A 23,672-nucleotide genomic window follows, 5' to 3' on the forward strand; every position below is an offset into this window, starting at 1 on the left:
ATATCAAAAACCTTTACCCTTTGACCTTGGCCATAACTTTTAAACGGTAAGGGCCGTACTTCCCATAAGTAATCTTTGAGACAAGGCCTTTCTTTAAAAATCAACAACCTTGACCCTTTGACCATTACCCAAGAGTTTGTCCTACCTTCAATAATTATAACCCTGGTCATAACTTTTGAACACGTGGTGCAAGGATCTTATAATTCACATTTTGTATTTCATCTGGAAAAAATGCCTTACTTTAGGTACCAACATATTTGATCTGCATTTGAGAAATTTTAACCTTAGCCATGTTGCCATACGGGGACATCAGTGTTTCACAAACACATCTTGTTTTTGAAATTATTATTTTCGTTTCCTTCTATCCTTATCTATTTATTTTAATTTTCAAAACTGATGCTAGCCTAATATAAATCGCAGTGTTTACATTCTAAGGAAATAATTAGGTTATCTGAAAGCCAGTGACCTTAAAACGGGGTAATAGGATTCTCTTTCCTTTTACTTCCTCCTTAATTGAAATGAGTGCTCTGTGTGGGATATGGATCTTTTTATTTATCAAAGTTATTCATTGTTACGGTATGATCCTACCTATTGCACTATTTGTCTTTAATTTCTAATTTGATTCACTAGCATTTTTTAATCCTTGACGTTCTGAATATATATGAATGGCATATAAAAAATTAATGAACTGTTACCAATAAACAAGCTCTCAAGGGTGCAGAGCAAATATTTACCTACATTGTATGTTGTCAAAAGAGATAGAATCCAATGTACGAGTGTATGATACTGTTGGTGATTCACTTTAATATTAACTTTCATAAATAAATTTCTGTTCCTTTGCCAAGTGCATTTGAAATGAAAGTCGCGGTCTCCCGGAAGTCAGATAACTATCGGTTACTAAAAATACATTTTTTACATGAATGAAATAACAACAATTATTAGAATAATAATTGTATTTATGTATTTAATGCGATAATTTGTTTGGAGGTTTTCGGAAACATTTACATTGGTAAATTGTGAAAATTCTCAGATCCACGCCTTGCCTAATTGTAATGGAATGTGTAAGGTCACGTGGTCAGCTCAGCGAGTCATTCACACTCGCGCGCTCACCACCGCTAACATGAAGCACGTCTATTTTGAATGACAAAGAAGTAAAAACAAATATACAATTGGAGATCAGGACCCATTCTTTGCCGGGAATCCATTTTTGGCGTCATAGAGGTTCTGGCATGACCTAAACTATCTGGGTCCTGATGGTGTAAATCTGTGCTGCACCCCCTCGCACGACCAACCTATGCGGAAGTTCCTTTGAAGTATAAGGAATGCAGTTATTCAATCGCCAAGCTTATTAAGGCCAGTATAACTTTTTGTCTCATTCTACATGAATTGCACACTGGGGTGCTTATGTTTGTGGTAGGCTACCAAGTTTTAAGGTCATAAGAGAGAATTAATTGCTCTGTCAGTCAGTGCTGTTCGTTAAAGGCTAGTTGATGTCTTGATGGCTGTTTGCTGTTAGGCAATAAAATCAATGTTCGAAATATTTAGAGTCATGCATGCATGTTTGGTGAACTTGTTACTGACGAGACATATTCAGGACCAGGTGGCTCATAATGACAATGGTTTCGTCTTATGAAGCAGTTATTTATCTGGGCATTGTTTCGCATTATCTCGTTTCTTTATTGTTTATTCTTTCGTACAATATAGGTAGGAAACTAGAAGTCAAAGTATATATTCTGTCTGATTATTATTAATTACAATCGGTATGACGTTTAGGTCTTATGTACTTATCGTTTGGAAGTAAAGGTACACAGTCAACATATGAACCTACCCACGTGTTAAGCAATAGTACAGAGTAGGCCGCATATAAGTACTCATTGTATGGGAGTCTAGGTGCAAAGTTTATCTGTGCTTACCCATGTTTAACAATGGTACGGAGTAGGCCGAATATAAGTACTCATTGTATGGGAGTCTAGGTGCAAAGTTTATCTGTGCTTACCCATGTTTAACAATGGTACGGAGTAGGCCGCATATAAGTACTCATTGTATGGGAGTCTAGGTGCAAAGTTTATATGTGCCTACCCATGTTTAACAATGGTACGGAGTAGGCCGCATATAAGTACTCATTGTATGGGAGTCTAGGTGCAAAGTTTATCTGTGCCTACCCATGTTTAACAATGGTACGGAGTAGGCCGCATATATGTACTCAGTGTATGGGAGTCTAGGTGCAAAGTTTATCTGTGCCTATCCATGTTTAACAATGGTACAGAGTTAAGGCCGCATATATGTACTCATTGTATGGGAGTCTAGGTGCAAAGTTTATCTGTGCTTACCCATGTTTAACAATGGTACAGAGTTAAGGCCGCATATATGTACTCATTGTATGGGAGTTTTTAGGTACAAAGTTTATCTGTGCCTACCCATGTTTAACATTGGTACGGAGTAGGCCGCATATATGTACTTATTGTGTGGGAGTTTAGGTTCAAAGTTGTTATGTACCTATCTATCCAAGTATTAAATAATAGTACAGAATTGTAGTCTTCCTTAATGTTTTTTTTTTACCAGTCGCACTTGATTAAATGGTTTTGTCTATCAAGTTTCTAAACTGTGCTTATGTTTATGGTTTGTACCTAGGGATAAACATTGGATTTATAAGTTCTATATTGTTTTATTGCTAATGATTGTTTGAGGAAGTTCAATTGCGATTGCACTGTGTGCTTCACTTAAGTAATTGTTGATACGTTACCCAGTGTTTAGTTGAATTAAATTTTTCATTAATTTGCACATATCGTAAGGCGACAAGATATATAAAGTGAATGTTGGGTAACAGGTAAACATTATAATCAAGATTCTATCATTTTGGTATGTTTTACACGATTTTAGTATTGTTTTCAGTTAGCAATAGTACAGAGTATGCCGCATATATGTACTAATTGTGTGGGAGTTTTTGGGTACAAGTTTATCTGTGCCTACCCACAGTTTTAAGCAATAGTACAGATTAGGCCGCATATATGTACTTATTGTGTGGGAGTTTTGGGTACAAAGTTTATCTGTGCCTACGCACGGTGTTTATCAATAGCACAGAGTAAGCCGCGTATATGTTCTTATTGGTGGGAGTCTAGGGTTCATTATTTATTTGTACCTATCCACATGTATAAGATAAGAACAAGGCTAAGGGTTTCTTTGTACTAGTAACAGTTTATGTCGTGTTATATTTTTTGATTTGGAGATTTTTTAAGTTAATTGTGGTCGAAGAAATGAAATTTCTCAAGATCAATGGCTTTAATTCGTTGTGCATTGGCATACCTATGTTCAAGGAGTTTGTTCCTGGTATCCTTGTAGATTTTACATATATACCAACAAGAGGTAGTTATCCATTTGTTTGCACATTATGACATTTGCGTCTAATGTGGCAGGATTTCATTTAGTGTAGAGTTATCCGTACGCTTGATGTTCATGTTTTGTGCGGAATTTATATGTATGCATATGGGTCGAAGTTATCCATACTTTCACTGTTTGGTTTTAAAGTATATATGCCCTATTACATCTAAACATAGTGGCAACTTCATTTCATGTTCATTGCAGTCAATTGCAAGAAAGAGTATCACAATACTTCTTAGTTGCTACAAAGTACATGTTACAAATAGTGGTATCTCCTATACATGTGACATTTTATTCTTTTGTAATGGAGTTAACATATTTATTCTGATTTATCGACATTTCTTTAATTTGCTATTTGATAAAATTGGTAGAATCATGGAATATGTAGAATTTCGTCAAAGCGAATTCTCTCAGCAGAGAATGAATCGATTACTATCAGTATGATTGTAATACAATATATATTTGATATAACGGTTATTCTACAGGAGGAAATTTACTCTTTCTGTTCAATGTTGCTACATTTAGTGTTTCTATGAGCATGATAATGTACATGATGTATCACTTTGTTTACAACTCAGTTGTTGGTTTTTGGCGTCCTTTCTTTAAATGACACCTTAGACTTAAAAGTATTCATATAATTTTTATGTTTAAGTTGCAGATGCCTTTTGATGAATTTGCCAGTGTGCAAATTTGCTACATCCTAGCAGCCCGAGTGAAGAGGAAGCGTAGCTATAACTGTTAATAGCCCAGAGAGCCTAGCAGAATGGTGCCGGTGTAAAGACGAATAATGACCCCCATCGAATAATGACCGGGGGGTCATTTTTCAACGACAAAAAATGACCCCCACCCGTAGAAAAAAATCATTTTTTGTAGAAAAAGGGTCCTAGGGGATCATTATTTTATATGTAAGTCCTATAAAATAATGACCCCCATTGAAAAATGACCCCCTTTAACGTGATACAAAATATACACTCTTTGATATCTTTTTTACAGCGAAACTAATTTTTACATTTTCTGTAACCAGAAAAATACGAAAAGTCGTATGAAATAATTAAGAGATTCACGTAGTCTTTCAATGCTAAATTGTGTTTGAAAAGAGATTCTTTAATTGTCAAGTAAATAAAATTTCTTTTTAATATTCCTCCTTATAATGTTTGCTTAAAGAATGATACACCATGCAAAAATCAGGTTTAAATACTCTTTAATAGGAAAAATTAAATTTTCCGTCATTTCAACTTTTAGTTTGTTTAAGTTTGGCAAATCCTATTTGACAATGAAAGAGGAAGAAATTTTTATCCCCCCCCCCCAAAAAAGAACATTACGTTAAATCAAAACAAAAAAAATAATAATAAATGAAAAGCAGAAATATAAATAAAACTCTATACCTTTCAATAATACTAAAAGAGGCTGTAGATAAAATATTGAAATGAAGTTAAGCATTCACACAAGTACTATCATATCATAATTTACTTCGCCATGATTAAAGCATACTTAAATGTTGGTGGAGGTATATACTTGAAAGTATTGTGGCAAAGTAACAGTTAAAAATTAGTAGAATAGTAGATTATTTTTAATTATAGAAAAATAAAGGTACGGTGGTTATTTTTTGCTTTTGTTCAATATCGACTTCCTCCTAAATAAGAAGGGGGTGGGGTAAGTATAAGACCTAAAGATATGCTCTGTAAACTATGGGCTAGTGTAAAATACACAGTCATTCTAATGCAAAAACTATACATGTAGACATAAACTTTTGATTTAGCACACAGTATTCATTACATTTCTTTTAACGTAGAACCTACTTCGAATGACATCATAACTTGTAAATGTGTTAAACCTGTGCTAACCCATTAAGACGTCATAATTAATTCAATGCCACTTTTTCCCGTACTTGACAGCTTCAATAAAAATGGTAGAAAATACTGCATTTTGAAATTCACAGAATTCAATCATGCCAACATAATCTTGATTCAATTCATATACTTTTTGGTTTATAATGCTTAATGGCAATATATTTCTGGAATAAGAGAAAATATGTAGGCACCTTTTATTTACTAGATCTAGACCTGAAGTTGACAAACCCAAGACTATCTAGTATAATGAAATTACAATGTACATACAACTTTCGTAATAATTTGAATGGTATGTAACCATTTGAAGGAATGCATAAATCGTAAGAAATCTTTAGTTGCCAGCTATATAGTGTAATATCTTAATGAAATGTGTCTAAGTCAAAGATGTACGTGTTGTAGATCGTTTGATCGTGTGTACATTTTTGTGATATCTATAATGAAATGATGTTCATTCCTTTTAACAATCATTTGTTACCTATTCATATTTTTGGTGTTTGATTACAATTTTTCTATGAAATATGATGTTTTTAATTAGTTAGAGGGGAAAGGTATATGATTTAATCATTTTTTGTAATCATTTGGCTATGTTCTTCATCATATTGAAGATTGAAATCATTGTGACAAAGATGTTTGAAAAACATTTACAAATATAGGGTGAATAATTGACTAAAAATAATAGAGTTCATTTGACTATTTTTTTAATGGTGGACTTATCGTTTATGTTAATTGAATAAAAAGAATTTATTCTTGATAAAATATTGTTTAATATTATTCAGTTAAAAAAGTTTATGAACGACGATGTTTGAAGAAGTATTTTTGTGATTTTTCATATTCCCTTTATGACAAGTACCCCTAAAAATATTTGAAAATGTGAAGTCGCAGTATGTAAATACCCTACCAAGTTTCACAGCCTGTTCTAGATTAAAAAACAAGGAAACATTCATGATATCTTAACTGATTGATAAAAGTACTAATTTATCATTTTGAAAAGTTTGAAAATCTTGTGACAAAGACTTTTCCGACATAGTTCTACCTTAATTCTTGTTTTACTCTACCCTTTTACTCAGTTCTGAGTATATTTTTCAGAGAATTTAATATGAAAATCAGAACAAACATTTTCATTGTTGTAACGTCTTCTTTATAATGTATATTAATATGAAAATTTAATTGAAGACCATTTCTTTTTATGTCCCCGTAGTCGAAGATTAGGGGGTATATAGTTTTATCGTGTTCGTCTGTACACTTTGTTGTCCGCAAAAACCTTAACCTTTACCATAACTTTTCATTTATTGGAGCTATGACTTTCATATTTAATATGTATATTCCTTGTGACAAGACCTTACTTTGGGTACCACCAAATTTGACCTTTTGACCTTTACCTTGCAGTTTGTCACATTTTACACAAAAATGCCAAATTTTTACTTTGGCCATAACTTTTAAACGGTAGATACTAGTACTCTCATACTTCAAATATGTAGTTTTTTGGCATTACCTTTCATTGGATACTAAAAACCTTGACCTTTTGACCTTGACCTTGGAAATGATTTTTACCTTGGCCATAACTTTTGAACGGTAAAATTCATACTTCACATATGTAATCCTTGTTATATTAAACATTTTCTTAAGAAATCATCAACTTTGACCTTTGAGTTTTACCTTTCAAAAACTTATCCTTAGCAATTACTTTTGAACAGGTGGTGCTAGGGCTTTCCTATCTTGCAACTGTATTTCTGGTGAGAAGACCCTACATTGGGTTCATATATATTTAAATTGCATTTAAGAACAATTTAATCGTCGCTATGTTCCCATACAGGGGCATAGCTGTTCCACAAAACACATCTTTTTATATATGAGGAGTTGTGGATAAGAGATGGATACCCAAAGCGTTACATCCCAATCACTATATACCCTCCCGCTTTTCAAGCGGAGGATATAATAATGTATAATACTGCTGATTTTTTCTGTCAGTTCGATGATTTCCACCATCAAAAAACAATGTTTACCTAACCCTTAAGACTTGATAAATCTTTTACTCTTTTAGATTCTTAATCATTGCATTTATCTTAAAATATACATGTAGCTATAATTGTATAATGTTATGAGATCAACATATCATCAGTTTATTCCCAATAAGGTCAGGTGAGCATTTTGGCCAATATGTTTCTTTATCCAATTTTTTTTGCCCCCTAAAAATTTTAGCTTTAATCTACAGGGGGTCATTTTTTACGGGGGTCATTTTTCTTCACGTAGGTTCTGCAAATTTTTAGGGAAGTGACACTTTTTCTACGGACAAAAGGGTCATTTTTCTACGTCGAATAATGACCGGGGGTCATTTTTCGCTGTCGAAAAATGACCCCCGGTCATTATTCGATGGGGGTCATTATTCGTCTTTACACCGGATGCCATGAATGTTAATGACACAGGTTTCAACTGTTTAACAAATATTGACTCAGCGAGCGGTTCTATCTAACAAATTGCATAAGATCCGCACCGCCGATGGATAATGTCCTAAACCAGCCCGTCCACTAGTGTTTTCTAAATACATTTTGACTTTACCAACAACTTTCATGCTATCAGCCGGTATAAGATCCATATGTTTGCTAGCTAAACTGCTTGCAGTGCTGCTACAGGTGTGCCCCAAATCAACCGGGTAACCAGGATATCCACTACCGTTGGTTCACAAAGCATCCATACCAGCTAGAGCATTCAATTTGGTTTCGAATAAAACATTTACAGGCGAGTCAGCAAGTAAATAATATACGAAGATCCCTCCCTCCATAATATTTCAAATAAGTTCCCTATATAGCTAGTAAATATAGGTTTAATTTATTTTTATAAATTAGTACAGACCCCATGCACGGTCAGTACATTAAATGAAAGGATTTTCAATTGATGTCCCTTTTCGGAAATTAAGCATTGTCAGGCTAGAATACAATAATAATAATTATAATAAATTATTTTAAAATGTTTCTAATAGACAGCATAATGAAAGACATTGTTTTGATTTACTAGCTCATGTTGTACATTGCATGTACGTTTCTGCGGTCTTTATCTTTAAATATTGATTTGCATTAATTAACCCCATGTAAAATTTTCTCAATCATTTATTTATATAAATGTTCTATTAATTTTCAGTCTTGTTGGACATCTGTAGTTGAAAGATAATCCGTTTTCTTTTGATGTTTAGGAAGGGCATTTTTGCACATGGTGGCAGTATTTCATTCTTGACATCTCTTTCCTGTCTGACGATAGCAATGTTATAAACTCATTCTTGTTATCAAATTTATGGTTAGATCCTAGGATTGCGTTCTTTGAATTTGCTATGCTTAGCTCTACCTAATTTCAGTGTGGTAAATTAATGTCTTACGGATTCCCTATGCTCATGAAATTTTCTATCCTTAATTTTAATTGGCCGGTCAGTTTGAAAGTAGGCAGAGTTGTCAAAGAACCGATTTGTGAGTTTGTAAGGAAGGCAATCTAGGAACATTATTGTGTTATTCAGTTTTGTATTCCATCTACGAAAGTTGTTCCAAATTTGTGAAATTTAGATTTTTAGACTTACAATAAATTCTGAACTTTAGAACCAACTTTTCAATTGACACAATATTACATGGTGAATTTAGTATAATCTAGGAATGTTACACTCTATCCAAAACGCTTAGGAACATAATGAATTAATCTTCATCCATGAAAAGGGCATACTTCATGGAATTAATGGATACAACCTCTTGGGTCCGACAGTTCCAAGAGAAAGGGCTGTTATGCAAATATTTTGAGGTTGTTTATATTTGTTGAATTTCTGATACAAATTTTTAAAAAATTACAATTTGGAAGATACTCTTAAAACTGGTTTAAAATAAAATAAAATAAAAAAAAATAATAATAAATAAATAAATAAATAAAATAAACACTCGCATAGATATAAAGTTAAATAATTCAAGGTTGTAATAAGTAGAATGATATCTGACCGTGTGTCCTACTCGTGAGCACTCTCCGCATGATTCTTCTTCAATCTTCATAATTCTCTCAATGTATTATACCTGTTTTGTGGAACTAAAGTATGTACAGTAATTTAATTGTACCTTGATCTCAAATGGAGAGAACTACAATATAGGTCCGAAGATCAAATATTGGTCAATGTTAATTATTGTTTTGTTCCACTTAAAAAAAAAATAAATAGATAAATAAATGAATAAAAAATAAATAAATAATTATAAATGAATAAAAATAATAATAATAATAATAATAATAATCTAGCATTTAATTACTACCCCCATTAGTTCGATTCTAGAATTTAGTTTAATTGCGAGTCGGTGTTTAACTGCAGTTCTGTTCTATTCATGATAAATAGTTAGATACTGTGATGTAGTTTAAATACAGGTCAGTGATTTAACTGCTGTTTTGTTCTACTCGTGAAAATTAGTAAGATATTAGGATGTAATTTAAATGCAGGTCAGCGATTTAGCTGCTGTTTTGTTATACTCACGATAAATATTTTGATACTCACTAAGTATGTAGTGTAAATACAGGTCAGTGATTTAACTGCTGTTTTGTTCTATTCATGATAAATAGATAAATATTAGGATGTAGTTTAAATACAGGTCAGTGATTTAACTGCTGTTTTGTTCTACTCTTACAATTAAAAATACCGTAAGGAACATGTTCATTCCCACATTTACAGGTCAGTGAATACCTGCTGTTGGATATCTAAATACTCCTCGTCTGACTTTGCTTACTTGCTGGCTCAATAAACAATACTTTTCGATATGTCTTTTTCTCTGAAATTAGTTTTCTTCCATACTTACATGTATTACTCAATATTGTTATTTATTAACATTGCTCGGATATTATATTAATACCGGTATTTCCTCCATTATTTGACATGTAACTACATTTTAGTGATAACTGGTAATGGAATAATTAATGAAAGGTAGATTTTTGTTTTTCATTTCATTACTTTAAGATGTTTGGAGAGGCCAGTGATTAACTGCCTTCATATAGATTTGATGTGTGCAAGCTCACCTTGGATGGTACGGATGTGATTTGCATGTCACATCTTACATGGATGTGACCTGCATATCACATCTTGTGGCCTATTTTATTTTGATGTGCCATCTATTTGCTAACTTTTTAATATGATGCTTTGATTGTCTTGTCTTACAGATACTTTTTTATAGTCAGTTTTGGGGGATCAGACATTATCATATTTTACGTAACTGATAAGCAAAGCTTGTGAATCTGATCCCCCTTCTTGTTTGTTAAATTGTTCACATTTATACCGTCATTTTAATAAATGACATTTTTCATCAACATCAAAGTGTTTTATTTGACTTTACAAAATTAGCAAAAACAAGCTGCGGTGATCTTGCCTATAAGCATTAGAAGACATAAAACAACAATTATTAGAATAATAATTGTATTTATGTATTTAATGCGATAATTTGTTTGGAGGTTTTCGGAAACATTTACGTTAGTAAATTGTGAAAATTCTCAGATCCACGCCTTGCCTAATTGTAATGGAATGTGTAAGGTCACGTGGTTAGCTCAGCGAGTCAATCACACTCGCGCGCTCACCACCGCTAACATGAAGCACGTCTATTTTGAAGACCCACCTCCACCCCAACATTCCTATCCCTTAATATGATCATTAATGTGTCATGTAAAATTTATATTATATTATAGTTTTTACTCGATTGTTTTACGCTTTCATGTATTTGGTTTTGATTATGATCTTTTTGCAAACTTTTTCTTCTGTGGTTTTGTTTGTGTCTTTGATGTACCATCTTTTTGCCAACTTTTTCTTGTGATGTTTGCCTATTTTATTTTGATGTGCCATCTATTTGCTAACTTTTTAATATGATGCTTTGATTGTCTTGTCTTACAGATACTTTTTTATAGTCAGTTTTGGGGGATCAGACATTATCATATTTTACGTAACTGATAAGCAAAGCTTGTGAATCTGATCCCCCTTCTTGTTTGTTAAATTGTTCACATTTATACCGTCATTTTAATAAATGACATTTTTCATCAACATCAAAGTGTTTTATTTGACTTTTACAAAATTAGCAAAAACAAGCTGCGGTGATCATATTATTCAACTAATTGCAACAATCTATAAAGGGAACATAATGCTGTTAGAATTTGCAAAGGAAAAATTGTATATTACACTTAAATGTACGTGAAATGACTTTGAGTCGATTTCCCGATAACTCGTACATAACATCTTTATATCTGCATTAAATTAGTTGTAAAGTAAGCAGCAAGTTCAGTTTTTCTAATAACAGTACTCTTCAGAGGTACGTTAAGGTTATTACTGTGTAGACTTTCTACAAATGAATACATACACAATGCTTCAAATTCTGAATGTTCTAAGTCTAAGTCTTCAACCTTTCATAAATAAAAACAAACCAAAACCTCCCCTCTAAGAACTGATGACCGCTTCGCGGTTTTTAAAGCGTAAACTGCCCAAAGATATGTTATATCGTACAGACGAAAATTGAAATAAGCTTCATTCCTTAATAAGAATACTCGATGCATTTTACACACCTGATATTTTTTCCTTATGAGCATCCCACACAAAATGTTTGATCTCCTACAAGATTTTAGAAGAAACACACAAAATCCGCTGTTACAACGCACTTTGAAAAGAAATTTCAAAGTGCGTTAAATTCGGACCCGAGCTAACGAACTTTGAAAAAATTATTTTTTCAAAGTGCGTTAATATCGACCATATTAACGCACTTTGAAAAAAAATGTAAAGCTTGATCAATGTTCTCACAAATAATCGGTATGATAAATAATTGACCATGGTTGGATAATTTTTTTATGATGAGGTCACTTCAGGACATGAGATATTGCATTGAATATTTAAATATCTTAGGCTTTGATGAATGTTATAAAAAGAAATTGGTCTTTTAGGGAAAATAGAGATAATTGTTTTATATCATTATTTTGTTTCTGTTTAAAATTTCTAGTATGTAATAGATAGATGTAGAGGGGGGGCTAAAAAGTGAATAGCTTAAAGCATTGAATTTGATTTTTCAAAACTATGAAAGTTCTTTATTTCACATACGTTTTACTGTGCTTACTGTTTTTTAGTTTTCATCTGTTTTAAGTTAACTAATTTATTGAAAGTTTTCAACGTCATACCAGTTATGTAAATGCATATACTTATAAGTACCTGTTTTGGGTATAGCATAGGCCTCGAAAGCGGGCAATGACAATGACAATGATTTATTCTCTTAAATGTACAAACATACATTGTAGAGAGGAGGTAGGAAAAGGTACAAACACATACAAAAAAAAATATAATACATGCATTATAAAAAGTACAATGTATCATGTTCAAGTTCATGTCAATTATTTTCATCTATAATTTGTTTGACAATCAATAAAAATTTACATAATTTTTTCAATGCTGAACAGTTTGTTGTTGTAAAAAGTTGCTTAAATTTCTCTATATTTGGTCTACATGTGAAAGAGTTGAAATATATTTTAACCTATTCTCTTTAATTTCTTTTTGTGTGCATTCAAAAACATAATGGAATTCATCACCAATCTTATGAAAATCACATAAAGTACAAATTCTTTGTTCTCTTGGAATACCATACCATCTCCCAGTTTCATTAGGGAGTTTAAAGTTGCTACATCTAAATTTACGTAACAAAATTGAAAGTTTTCTTGGTAGATTAACGAGATATCTTTCTGGTTCTAGTATTTCTTTATAAATACGATAATTTACACCCTTTGATGAGTTAAAAACATTACATTGCCAGTTTTGGACATTTTGGTCAACAAGTATTCTTTTTACTTCATTTTTTACCCATGCAACATTGTACATTTAATGTGTTGTCCATAAATAAGATAATCCACAATCATCTAAAATATTTTTAACATAGTTAACCCAAGGCAAATTATGCCTTGAAGCTAGAACATACATTTTTGTAGCAAATTTATCCAACGTTTTTAAGAAAAATGTAGTTTTGCCCAAAAAGAAATCATTCTTACCTTAATATTAATGATAAGTGGGAATCTGCCAAGTTCCCCATACACCATGTAGTTTGGCGTTTTAGTGTTCAAACCTAGTATATATTTACAATATTTTAAGTGAAGTTTTTCGATTAAAGTATTTTTTGTAAATCCCCATATTTCACATCCATATAACAAAACTGGTTGTACAATTCTGTCAAACTATCTGACAATCCATAGAAAGATTATGTTGTTTACATTTTGATATCACTCCATACATAGTTTTTACAGATTTATTGTATTGTTCTTTTATATTTTGATTAAAAGAACCTGATTTTGAAAAATATATTCCTAAGTACTTATAACTATCAACAATCTCTAGAATTAAACCATCATATGTAAAATATAAATCTTGTTTTATTCGACCTCTTCCAAAAATCATTATTTTTGTTTTGTCAACATTTACTTTTAACCTCCATTTTATACAATATTCATGAAAACAATTCAACATATTTTGCAATGACTCAGGGTTTTCAGCAAATAAAACAGTGTCATCAGCATACAGGAGAGCAAAAAGCTTAATATATATAGGAAGTTCATTCTCAATAATTTCAGATATTTTTTCTAGACCAGTTATATCATTCATGGTGAGGAATGATTCTAAATCATTTAGATAGATAGAGAACAGAAAGGGGGATAAATTTTCACCCTGTCTTACACCAAGTTGACAGGGGAAAGTATCTGAAAGAACGCCATTTACTCTAATTTTTGCCTTGATACCCTCATACATTTTCTTGATTATTCTAAAATATTTTCCATCTATATTACAATATTTTACATTGCCAATGTCTTTGTCCGAGATAAAATTACCAAATGTAAATGTAATTTATTTCCTCATGAATGTTTTTGCGCGGTTCCAAAAAAACCACGTGCAGGGCGGGACAACACCTAGAGAAGCAGGCTTGGAGCCCGTGGATTGGCGGAATCAAAGCATGTAAATATAAGGAATAACTGTCAGATTTTTCGAATTCATGAAGATGATCAATGGATTGGCTTGTGTGATAATTTCATGCATAAACGCCTTCGCCAATCCATTGATCACTTCATGAATTCGAAATTAAGACAGTTATTCCTTAAATCAAATAGTATTTTGTTCCAAAGTCCTATTCTCCATACAGAATCAAAAGCTTTTTCAAAATCAATAAAGGCACAATAAATTATTTTTTTTTATCTTTTTGAATATTTCGATGATTGTATGTAGAGTAAATATGTGATCAGTTGTACCATAATTTTTACGAAATCCAGCTTGTTTTTCTTGTATTATTTTGAATTCTTCTGAATATCTATTAAGTCTATTATTTAAAATGGATGTAAATAAATTTCCAATACAACTAATTAAAATTATTGGGCGATTTATTCTTATAGATAGGATTTTTTTCACCACACAACCAATCAGAGGGGAAACAACCACTGTCAAGAATTTTGTTGAATATTTTTTGATAGAGGGGCACCATTATGTTGCATTAACTTTTAATATCTTCATTGTATATGTCATCACTTCCACATGATTTGTTTCTTTTAAGACTTTTTATACTTTGCATTATTTCTTCACAAGTTATCGATTCATTTATAGACTCATTACACTGTAAATTAGAAAGAATATCTATATCCTCATTTGATAAAACATAGTCAGGTATTTCATTATCTTTTTCCATTTTTAAATCTTAAAAAAAAAATCATATAATTCCTCAGCAGATGCATTTACATTTTTTCTATTTTTTTGCCCAGAGTTTATTATTTTCCAATATTCTTTCGCGTTTGTTGATTTTAGTTTTTTCAATTTTATAATCGGAGTAAAGTTTCGAAAAAGCATGAACTTCGAAATTTTTTAACAACAGTCAAAAATTCAGTATTACCTATGCAATAATATATGACACTAATACATTTACATGTAGTTTTACCAGTACATCTATCATTTTCCATACGACCATTCAAAATAAAAAGATCAGTAAGTTTACAACCAGAAGTCTCTGTCGAGACTGTAGCTCTACTGGTTTATACTTAAAACAAAGGATGAGAAAAGAAGCCATTGCCGTCAGACCACAACTGTAGAAGGAGTAGCTTTTTAAAGGAATTTCAAAGGCATTTCTATTTTAAGTAACAATGGCAACACTGTTCATCAAAATCAAAAACCGATGCACTATTTTATATATCTTAGTGTAGTCTAGTTGTGTGTCAATTTATATTGAAATCAGACCAAAACTGTAGGAGGAGTTGCGTTTTAAAGGAATTTCACAGGAAATTCCTTTTTTGAGTAACCATGGCAACACCGTTCATCGGAATCAAAATCGGATGCACTATTCTATGTATCTTAATGTACTCTACTTGTGTGCCAAGTTATATTGAAAACAGACCAAAACTGTAGGAGGAGAAGCGTTTTAAAGGAATTTCACAGAAAATTCTATTTTTAGTAGCCATGGCAACGCTGTTCATCGAAATAAAAAAACAATGCACTATATTATCTTAATGTAGTCTACTTGTGTGGCAAGTTATATTGAAATCAGATCAAAATTGTAGGAGATATAGCGTTTAAAAGGAATTTCACAGAAAATTCTATTTTTAGAAACCATGGCAACACCGTTCATCGATATCAAAATCTGATGCACTTTTTTACTGTATCCTAGTATAGTCTACTTGTGTGCCAAGTTATATTGAAATCAAATCAAAATTGTAGGAGGAGTAGCGTTTTAAAGGAATTTCACAAGAAATTCTATTTTTAATAACCATGGCAACACCGTTCATCGAAACCAAAATTCGATGCACTATGTTATGTATCTTTGTGTAGTCTACTTGTGTGTCAAGTTATATTAAAATCAGACCAAAACTGTAGGAGGAGTAGCATTTTGAAAAATTGTTTACAGACAGACGGACAGACAGACAGACAGAAGGACGGACGACGGACACCTTACTGTCGCATAAGCTCTTCTGGTCTCTGACCAGTAGAGCTAAAAATCGAGTAAAAGTTCGCCAAAATTATTCTTGACTAGGTCTTTTGATGACCGTTGCGGTGGGATATTAAGTAAGTCTAATACATACAAACCTTCAGGATAAAAAATCAGAATAAGTGTCACAGTTAGTAATGTAATCAGGGTCTATTCCAGTTCTTTCGTTAAAATCACCAATTAAACAAACATATTTACACTTGTTAGAAAAACGAACATATTGTTCTTCCAATTCTTCAAAAACATCACAAGATACATACTTAGAATTTTCAGGTGGTATGTAAACAGCGCCTAAAAGTAATGTTTCATTTAACACTTTTTTATTAAGGTTGAATTTTAACCATAAACAATATTTACTTGCAGAATCTTTTAATTCTAATGAATCGACGAGTGTTTCTCTAACAAAAACAACAATACCACCCGATTTAAAGCGAGATTGCTCGCAACGGTGCTTTTCAAACATTTTAAAACCAGGTATTATTACATGATCTGTGTTATCAGTTTTAGATTCATTTACGCATATGATATCATAATTTGTGAGATATTCGATAAATTCTGTACAGTTTATTTTACTTATTAAACCACAAACATTAAGTGAAACAATTTTAATAGAGGATATTTCATCATAAGATATGCGTCCATCCTCCTCAAATCCCTAGTATCCTGGTTGTCCTGAATGAGTGAAGTCCATTGGGGCGGATCCTCTGGCGGGCTCCTCCGTTGGGGTGGGTCCTCTCACGGGTTCCTCTGGGCCCCTATCCTGGAACTCCTCGTCATAGTCTGGATCGTATAACTGGCCGTTCACGTGAAGTTTGTCCCTGACCATCCTAACCGTGTCAACTTGTTCGCGGAACTGCCTCATCAAAGGGTAGAGGGCCCTTCTGCGATCTTCCACAACAGCTGGAAATTGTTGGTGTATTCCAAAAAGGCTGCCCTTCAAGCGATATGCACAATCTAACACCAGGTCTACATCTCTTTGGTATACGAATCTATCCATTATTGGCCTGGGTCGGCCCCGGGTAAAACGTCCGAAGCGATGTATATTGGAAAATTCGATGTGTTCATCGATCCCAAGTTCAATGAACAGAAATTGTCTAAGTTTCCATTCAGTGTCTTCTCTTAGGTATTCCTTTCCAAGTCCAGTGAAGACTAGATTCATTTTCATCGATCTGCACTGTAGATCAGTAATCTGCCCTGTAGATGTTCACGGTCCTTTCTCAGATTTTTCTAGTCCTCGTGAGCGCGTCATAATTGTATTTTCGTGGCGTTTAATGTCTTTTACCGCTCCTGTTGTACTCGCTTTTTCATTTTTCATTGTTTTCATCTGGTCGTTTATTTCTCGTATAGCTTTGTCTTGATCGTGAAATCTTTTTCTAATTTCAACAGATAACCCTTCCATCTTTTTAGAGTCTGTATCAAATTTTGAAGATACAAACGAAATACTCTTCTCGAGTTCTTCATTTTTCTTTTCAATTGTGTTGACTCGTATTCCTAATGCAACCACCCTGCTCTCAACACTGCTCAACTTTTGCTCTATGCGATCTAGCTTACTTAGTTTGAATGAGATTTCATCCAATTTTTTATTTGTAGTTTCTTGTTTTGATTCACTTGACTTCATGAAGGATTTTAAGGAAGCAAGTATTTTGGAAGCATTTAATTCCGATTCTTCAAAAGCACATTCACCGTTTTCACCGTGTTCATCATTATTTTCTCCATACAGCACTCTCTCGGCCTGCCCTATCGCCTCGCTGAGTGATTCCTGTGGGACCTCACCTTCACTTCCATTACTCCGAGTTTTTCGCTTCTTTGTTTTTTCTCCCATTTTCTCCTCATCACTATCAGATATTTTGGAAATACATTCCACTTAATACGCAAACAAGGATTAAACAAAAATTCCAAAGATGTAAAGCCTCGTCCAGTTAATCACATAGGTTAATCACGTGGGAAATCAAGAAAGAATTAATTTTGACGCATGCGTTTCCAGAAATCCGAAGGGCAAGAGGAGGGGGCTTAGCTTCCCCACTTATTTTGGAAAGATAAACATCATTTAAGCATTGAAAATGCGGCTTATCCATGTTTTATTTGTTGCCGACGCCTATGTATTGGAATGATGAAGATTTGGACTGATAGATCTTATATCCGTCTTTTCCTCTTCTCAGCGGGAGTAAATCAATGCATATGTGTTTTGAAAGATAAATTACAAATATAATCTTTCCATTACTTAAATCTGAATCCAGATTTTTTTTTTTTTTACATATTTTTTCAAAGTGCGTTAAGTGTCTCCATGATAAAATATATTGATGTAACTCTTAACTCACTTTGAAATTTTTTTTCAAAATGCCTTGAGTTGGTCCCAAATTTAACGCACTATGAAAAAAATTTTTAAAGTGCGTTTATTTCGTCCCAATCTTAACGCACTTTGATTTTTTTTCCAAAGTGCGTAATTTTTTCAAAGTGCGTTGCCACATTATCCTTCCATTCCGTCGTAAAAACTTCTTGTCTAAAAAAGCATTTCAAAACTAAGAAAAATGTATTTGAAAAATCAAAAGTATTTTGTATAAAAAATGATATATTGTAGATAATGTAGCAAAGGATAAGACATGCTTAATTGTCGGATATCTGGCAATAAAGATTGATTGCGGAAAATAAGGCTGATTAGAAGAAAAATACAAAATGTCGAAAGTTTAATGACCTTATCTTTTCTGTAGTGATACATGTATCTTTTTCTTATTACTTGTGCATTCAATAGTATTTAAGTTAAAATTAAGTTCCCTAAAATACAGTGTTTTGTGTGATGTTCAAACTGCAAAATAGGGAAATTAACTGCACTTATTATGGTACCTGTATAAGACCGTTACATTCATTGCCACTGATGTATAAATTGTTGTTTGTTCAACAGTATAGTGAATAATTTATGTAATTATTTAATTAAAAAAAGATATATAAAACAAGCCTTTTTCTTAAACTTCTATATACCACTGTCCAAAAGGCATATAAAGGCTATTAGATTTTACCTTTTGTAGAATGTGATAACAAGCATTATGGACCTAATTGCTCCCAAGACTGCAACGTCAATTGTTAAGGACAGATTTGTGAAAATACCACGGGGTTCTGCATATTTGGGTGTGTGAATGGGTTTTAGTCACACAAATGTGAAATCAAGTGCAGCCCATCATGTCCGTCTGGTTGTAATAGATACTCCGGGATGTGTGAGGGCGAATGTCCAGCTGGCAAGTATGGAGACCGATGTGAACGGTTCTGTAACCTTTATTGTAAAAATGGATGCAATAAATACGATGGTTTTTGCAATTCCGGGTGCACTGTCGGGAAATTTGGCGCTACTTGTCTCTATACCTGTGGTGCTGGATGTATTTCTGGTTGTAATCAAGTCAACGGGAGTTGTTCTTGTAAATTCGGATGGCAGGGGCACTATTGTGATGGTAAACCACTATTTAAAATCTTTCTGAAGAGCCATTTATCCAGTTTGTGATATTGTCTTTGGCCACAATAAAACGTTGATTGTTTTGAATTGTTGCATGCCTTGGTGAAACACCTCCCGTTATAAAAGGAATTACTGGCAATTATTAAGAATTCCTTTTCACAATTTTACCTTTTTTATCATCTAACAACCATCTTACAAATGATTATAACTTCATTTCTTCGAAAAAGATCTTTATTTTCAAAACCGATTCAAGAATTAATGAGAGTTACATGTAGTCTGTACTTAAATGTATCTATTATCCTACTACTGAAACTGCTTTAAACGCGAATTTACACTGATTTAGCTGATCTCTATACTCTCTGGCGCTGAAGTAGGTGTATCCTGATATGAGGCATCTTCATTAAATATATTTATATCGAAGTTTAAAGCATTTTATATTCGCGATGTTTGCATTTAGTTATTGCGAATCCAAGAGACGATTCTTTTTTTTTTTTTGCAAGCTAAAGATTTAAAGCAACTAACAACATTAGCAAGTTATATAGCGAAGCAAGAATACAACAAAACAGTTATATTTAAATACAGAAATAACTAGCATATGCGTCTTTTTGCCTACATTAAGAATGCAGTCCAATCTATTATGGACCCCTGTGTGATAGGTTATGTAGTCCAGTTTGTTTAAATGGAACCTGTTTTTCAAACAACGGGTTGTGTAAAGAAGGCTGCAATACGAACCTTTATGATATTCAACGTATTGAAGGTAATAAAGTGATTACATGTATCTGCTATGATTATGTTTAAGGGGCCATGAAAATATTCATTTTACTGATGAAAGGGAGTTCCATAAAAGATTCCCGGAAAGTTCAATATTTTTTTATGAAAAATACATGTACTTTGCTTATGCACCAAAACAGAAGATAAATTTTTAATGTATATACCTTGTTCTTGAGAAGAATGATTTTACATGAATTTTATTAACAAATAGATAATTTGTAATTTAATCAATAGGTTTTTTTTTCAAAGAAAAAATGAAATAAGTATGGTCTCGTTTTAAACCTATTTAAAGTTTTTGACTCATTTTTAATGTTAGAAATGACTAATCTATTTGAAAGAACAAGCAGGGTGGGCTGAAATTATCCCTTACATTACATATGAACGTTTATTTTTCATTTATTTTTAACAAAGCTGCACATTATTAGGGTTCTCCACCTTTCTGTGGAAAGACCTCTTGAAATGCTTATGTTTATTATTATTATTATTATTTTTCTTCCCGGACTTTTGAAACCGCAAGACTTATCGAAAAACTTTGTAGTTCATGATATTGGATATTAAAAGTTATTCCTAAAAACGACCCCCCATGTTTGAACTTTGACCCCTTTCAAAGTTATTGCCCCTTTCGCAAGAAATGCTTGTTATCGCTACTCCTTTAAAACCGTAAACCGTAGAGGTATGAAACCTTCACCAATGTCTTCGACTAATTGAGAGGATCCTGGAATCTATTCATTGCAAAAGTATTCGGTGACTCCTTCAATGAGTTATTGCCCCTGAAAGTTTTAAAGCTTACAAGAAAAATGAAAAACTTTTAAATGACAAGTGGTAAAGATATAGGTCCAAGTGCATGAGATCTTATGACCGTTGACCTTGAAAATAGGTCAAGGTCAAAGGTCAAGGTCATTGGAAAAGTAGAGAAATTGTCAATTTAAGCTTAAAATTCAAATGACCTTTGACCTTGGTATTTGACCTTGACCTCTGACCTTGACCCTTACCCAAAAGGTCATAAAGAAATATTCATTACCTTTATCTAGATGCAGCTTCAAGTGTTAATCTCAAGTTTACCTCTCTCTCTTTTCATGACCTTGACCTTTGACCTTGATAAATGACCTTGACCTTTGACCCCATTGACCCAAAGGTCACAATCAAGCTAATGGTCGTGTATTTATTTACAACCTTCACTCTAACAAATGCTTATAAAATAAACACCCCCCCCCCCCCTTTTAAAAAGAAAATCAACACCATCTTAGAGAAAATGTCTACAAGTCAAACGAAACGAAATATCGGCAAAAGATTCGTAATAAAAGCAAGAATAGACCTGAAAGAAAGTGTCCTGAGAGTTTTAAGGTGAGTCTCTAAAGTATTTTGAAATTATAGTGATTATCGGCAAAATCTGCATTTTTTTCTGTCTGAAATTTAGTTATTGCTGAGCATAAAAATTAATTAAAACTCGTATTGGCTATTTCTGCAATTATTGTTAATATCATTCGATTCTCCTGCTCTATTACGACATTTTAATACCAAGTATTCTTGCTTTCTTAGGTGTATGGAATTTATTTTAATTTTATTTAGATTTAAATCTAAATCTAGGAAATAGCGATTTTTCATATCAAATAAATTTCCACGCGCAATTGCAGATAGTTTATACAATATAGTGTAGAAAAAATGTCCATGAACTCACTGTTTTTCCGGGATTTTTAATTTTCTCTGCAACTGACCACGTGTATTACTTTCGCTTTTACGAATCTATATATGCTAAGTGTCATTGCTTCACTGCAAATGTGTCCCATAATTATTCTAATCATTTTCCTACATACAATATCACATCAAACCGGCAAGATCTCAGTTTTTTAAGAAATTTGACCGGTACTTTCCTACGAAACTACAGGTATCCTCTTCCACCTTCAAAAAATAAATTAGTTTACAAAATACGCTTACTTGTGTACAACTTGATGGCTCAATGGTTAGCGTGTCCGACTTACAAACCAAAGGTTGTAGGTTCAAGCCCAGCTGGAGAAACTTTTTTTTTTCATTTTTTTTTTTTTTTTTTTTTTTTTTTTTTTTTTTAATTAAAAAGAAATGAAAAATTAAAAAAGGTGGAAAGCCGTTAATTTTTAAGAGAACAATTAGTCTCCTAGTTTCTTTTTGTTGTTGTTTTCTAATTCTGTCCACTTTTATATCTTTCTTTTCTATGGAAGAAATGAACCAGGCATCAAAGAGCATTTCAAATTCAGCTTTTTACGTGGTTATTGCAGTTCTGCTGATAAGTGTAATTCTCAACATATATTTCATAGCCCGGTGAGTTTTAAACCTTTCATTGACTTTTTTTTATTAAAATGATAATTCTGTCAAATTCAAAGAGGAAATAGGAGTCATATTTAAACACGTGCTAATATTTTGTCATTTTGTTTTTTGAGAGTTGAATATAAGTTTTATTGAGATACAGTATATAGATATATGTTTTAAAATATTACAGGAATATTAAGCAAACTTTCAATAAAAGCCAAAAGTTGAAAGAAACAAGGCGCCACAAGAATTCTACAAGACATGTAAATACAATCGTCAATGATAAAGTGGAGGAAAACACAGGTTATCAAGAACTTGGAGACCTAAGCCAACCCTCTCATTACGAAGAACTAAAGTCAATGTAGCTCTAATGCCATAGCCTAGATAAACTTTTTTTTTAATATGTGCTATTTTCGGACGTAATTGTTTTGTTCCTGTTGATAATTATAAAGGTCTTCAATAACAAAAGTTTAATATTTCACAGCTGTATATAAATAACTGAAATATAATGAAAGAATGAAATTGTTTTTTTAAGCAGAGAATATACTTTTTTGTAGCTAACATGTAAAAGACTACTATAGTTATGTTGTTCAATTGGCATGGTCTTGTTTTATGATTATTCAGTGTATATACATGTACGTCGGGAAAAAATACACTTTTATAAGATGATATCAGTCTCAAAGGCTTTTTGACATAAATGTGTTTCATTGGCGGATGGATATGTTCATTATGTTCAAATATATATTCTGAATTATGAACGAGTATTTTTCAGGAGATCATGGTAAATGATTGTTCTATTACTTTTAAATTTCTTTGAAAAGGAAATTATGTAATTTATTTTTGAAAGATTACCTATGGCTTAGAAATTTTTCCTGGCTTTAAAAATTTATATTTGCCAATTATTCCAAATATAATTATTATTAGCAAAACTTGTAACAAGGAAATACAACTGTATCATGTACAATAAAAAGTTAGGAA

General features: G+C 32.4%; 1 protein-coding gene across 1 annotated transcript; it reads left to right on the forward strand.

Moving 5' to 3' along the window:
* Positions 1-513: 513 nt before the first annotated feature.
* LOC134239547 (multiple epidermal growth factor-like domains protein 10) lies at positions 514-23,451 on the forward strand. Its single transcript, XM_062721714.1, has 5 exons — positions 514-576; positions 19,222-19,638; positions 20,260-20,397; positions 22,607-22,706; positions 22,885-23,451. Exons 2-5 carry the CDS (start codon positions 19,404-19,406, stop codon positions 23,057-23,059), a joined length of 648 nt encoding a protein of 215 aa, XP_062577698.1. The 5' UTR covers positions 514-576; positions 19,222-19,403; the 3' UTR covers positions 23,060-23,451.
* Positions 23,452-23,672: the final 221 nt, after the last annotated feature.

This window comes from Saccostrea cucullata, unplaced genomic scaffold (genome assembly GCF_032062105.1).
Source record: "Saccostrea cucullata isolate Sc308-1 unplaced genomic scaffold, CSIRO_AGI_Scuc_v1 ctg3148, whole genome shotgun sequence".
In the NCBI taxonomy this organism is placed as follows: domain Eukaryota; kingdom Metazoa; phylum Mollusca; class Bivalvia; order Ostreida; family Ostreidae; genus Saccostrea; species Saccostrea cuccullata.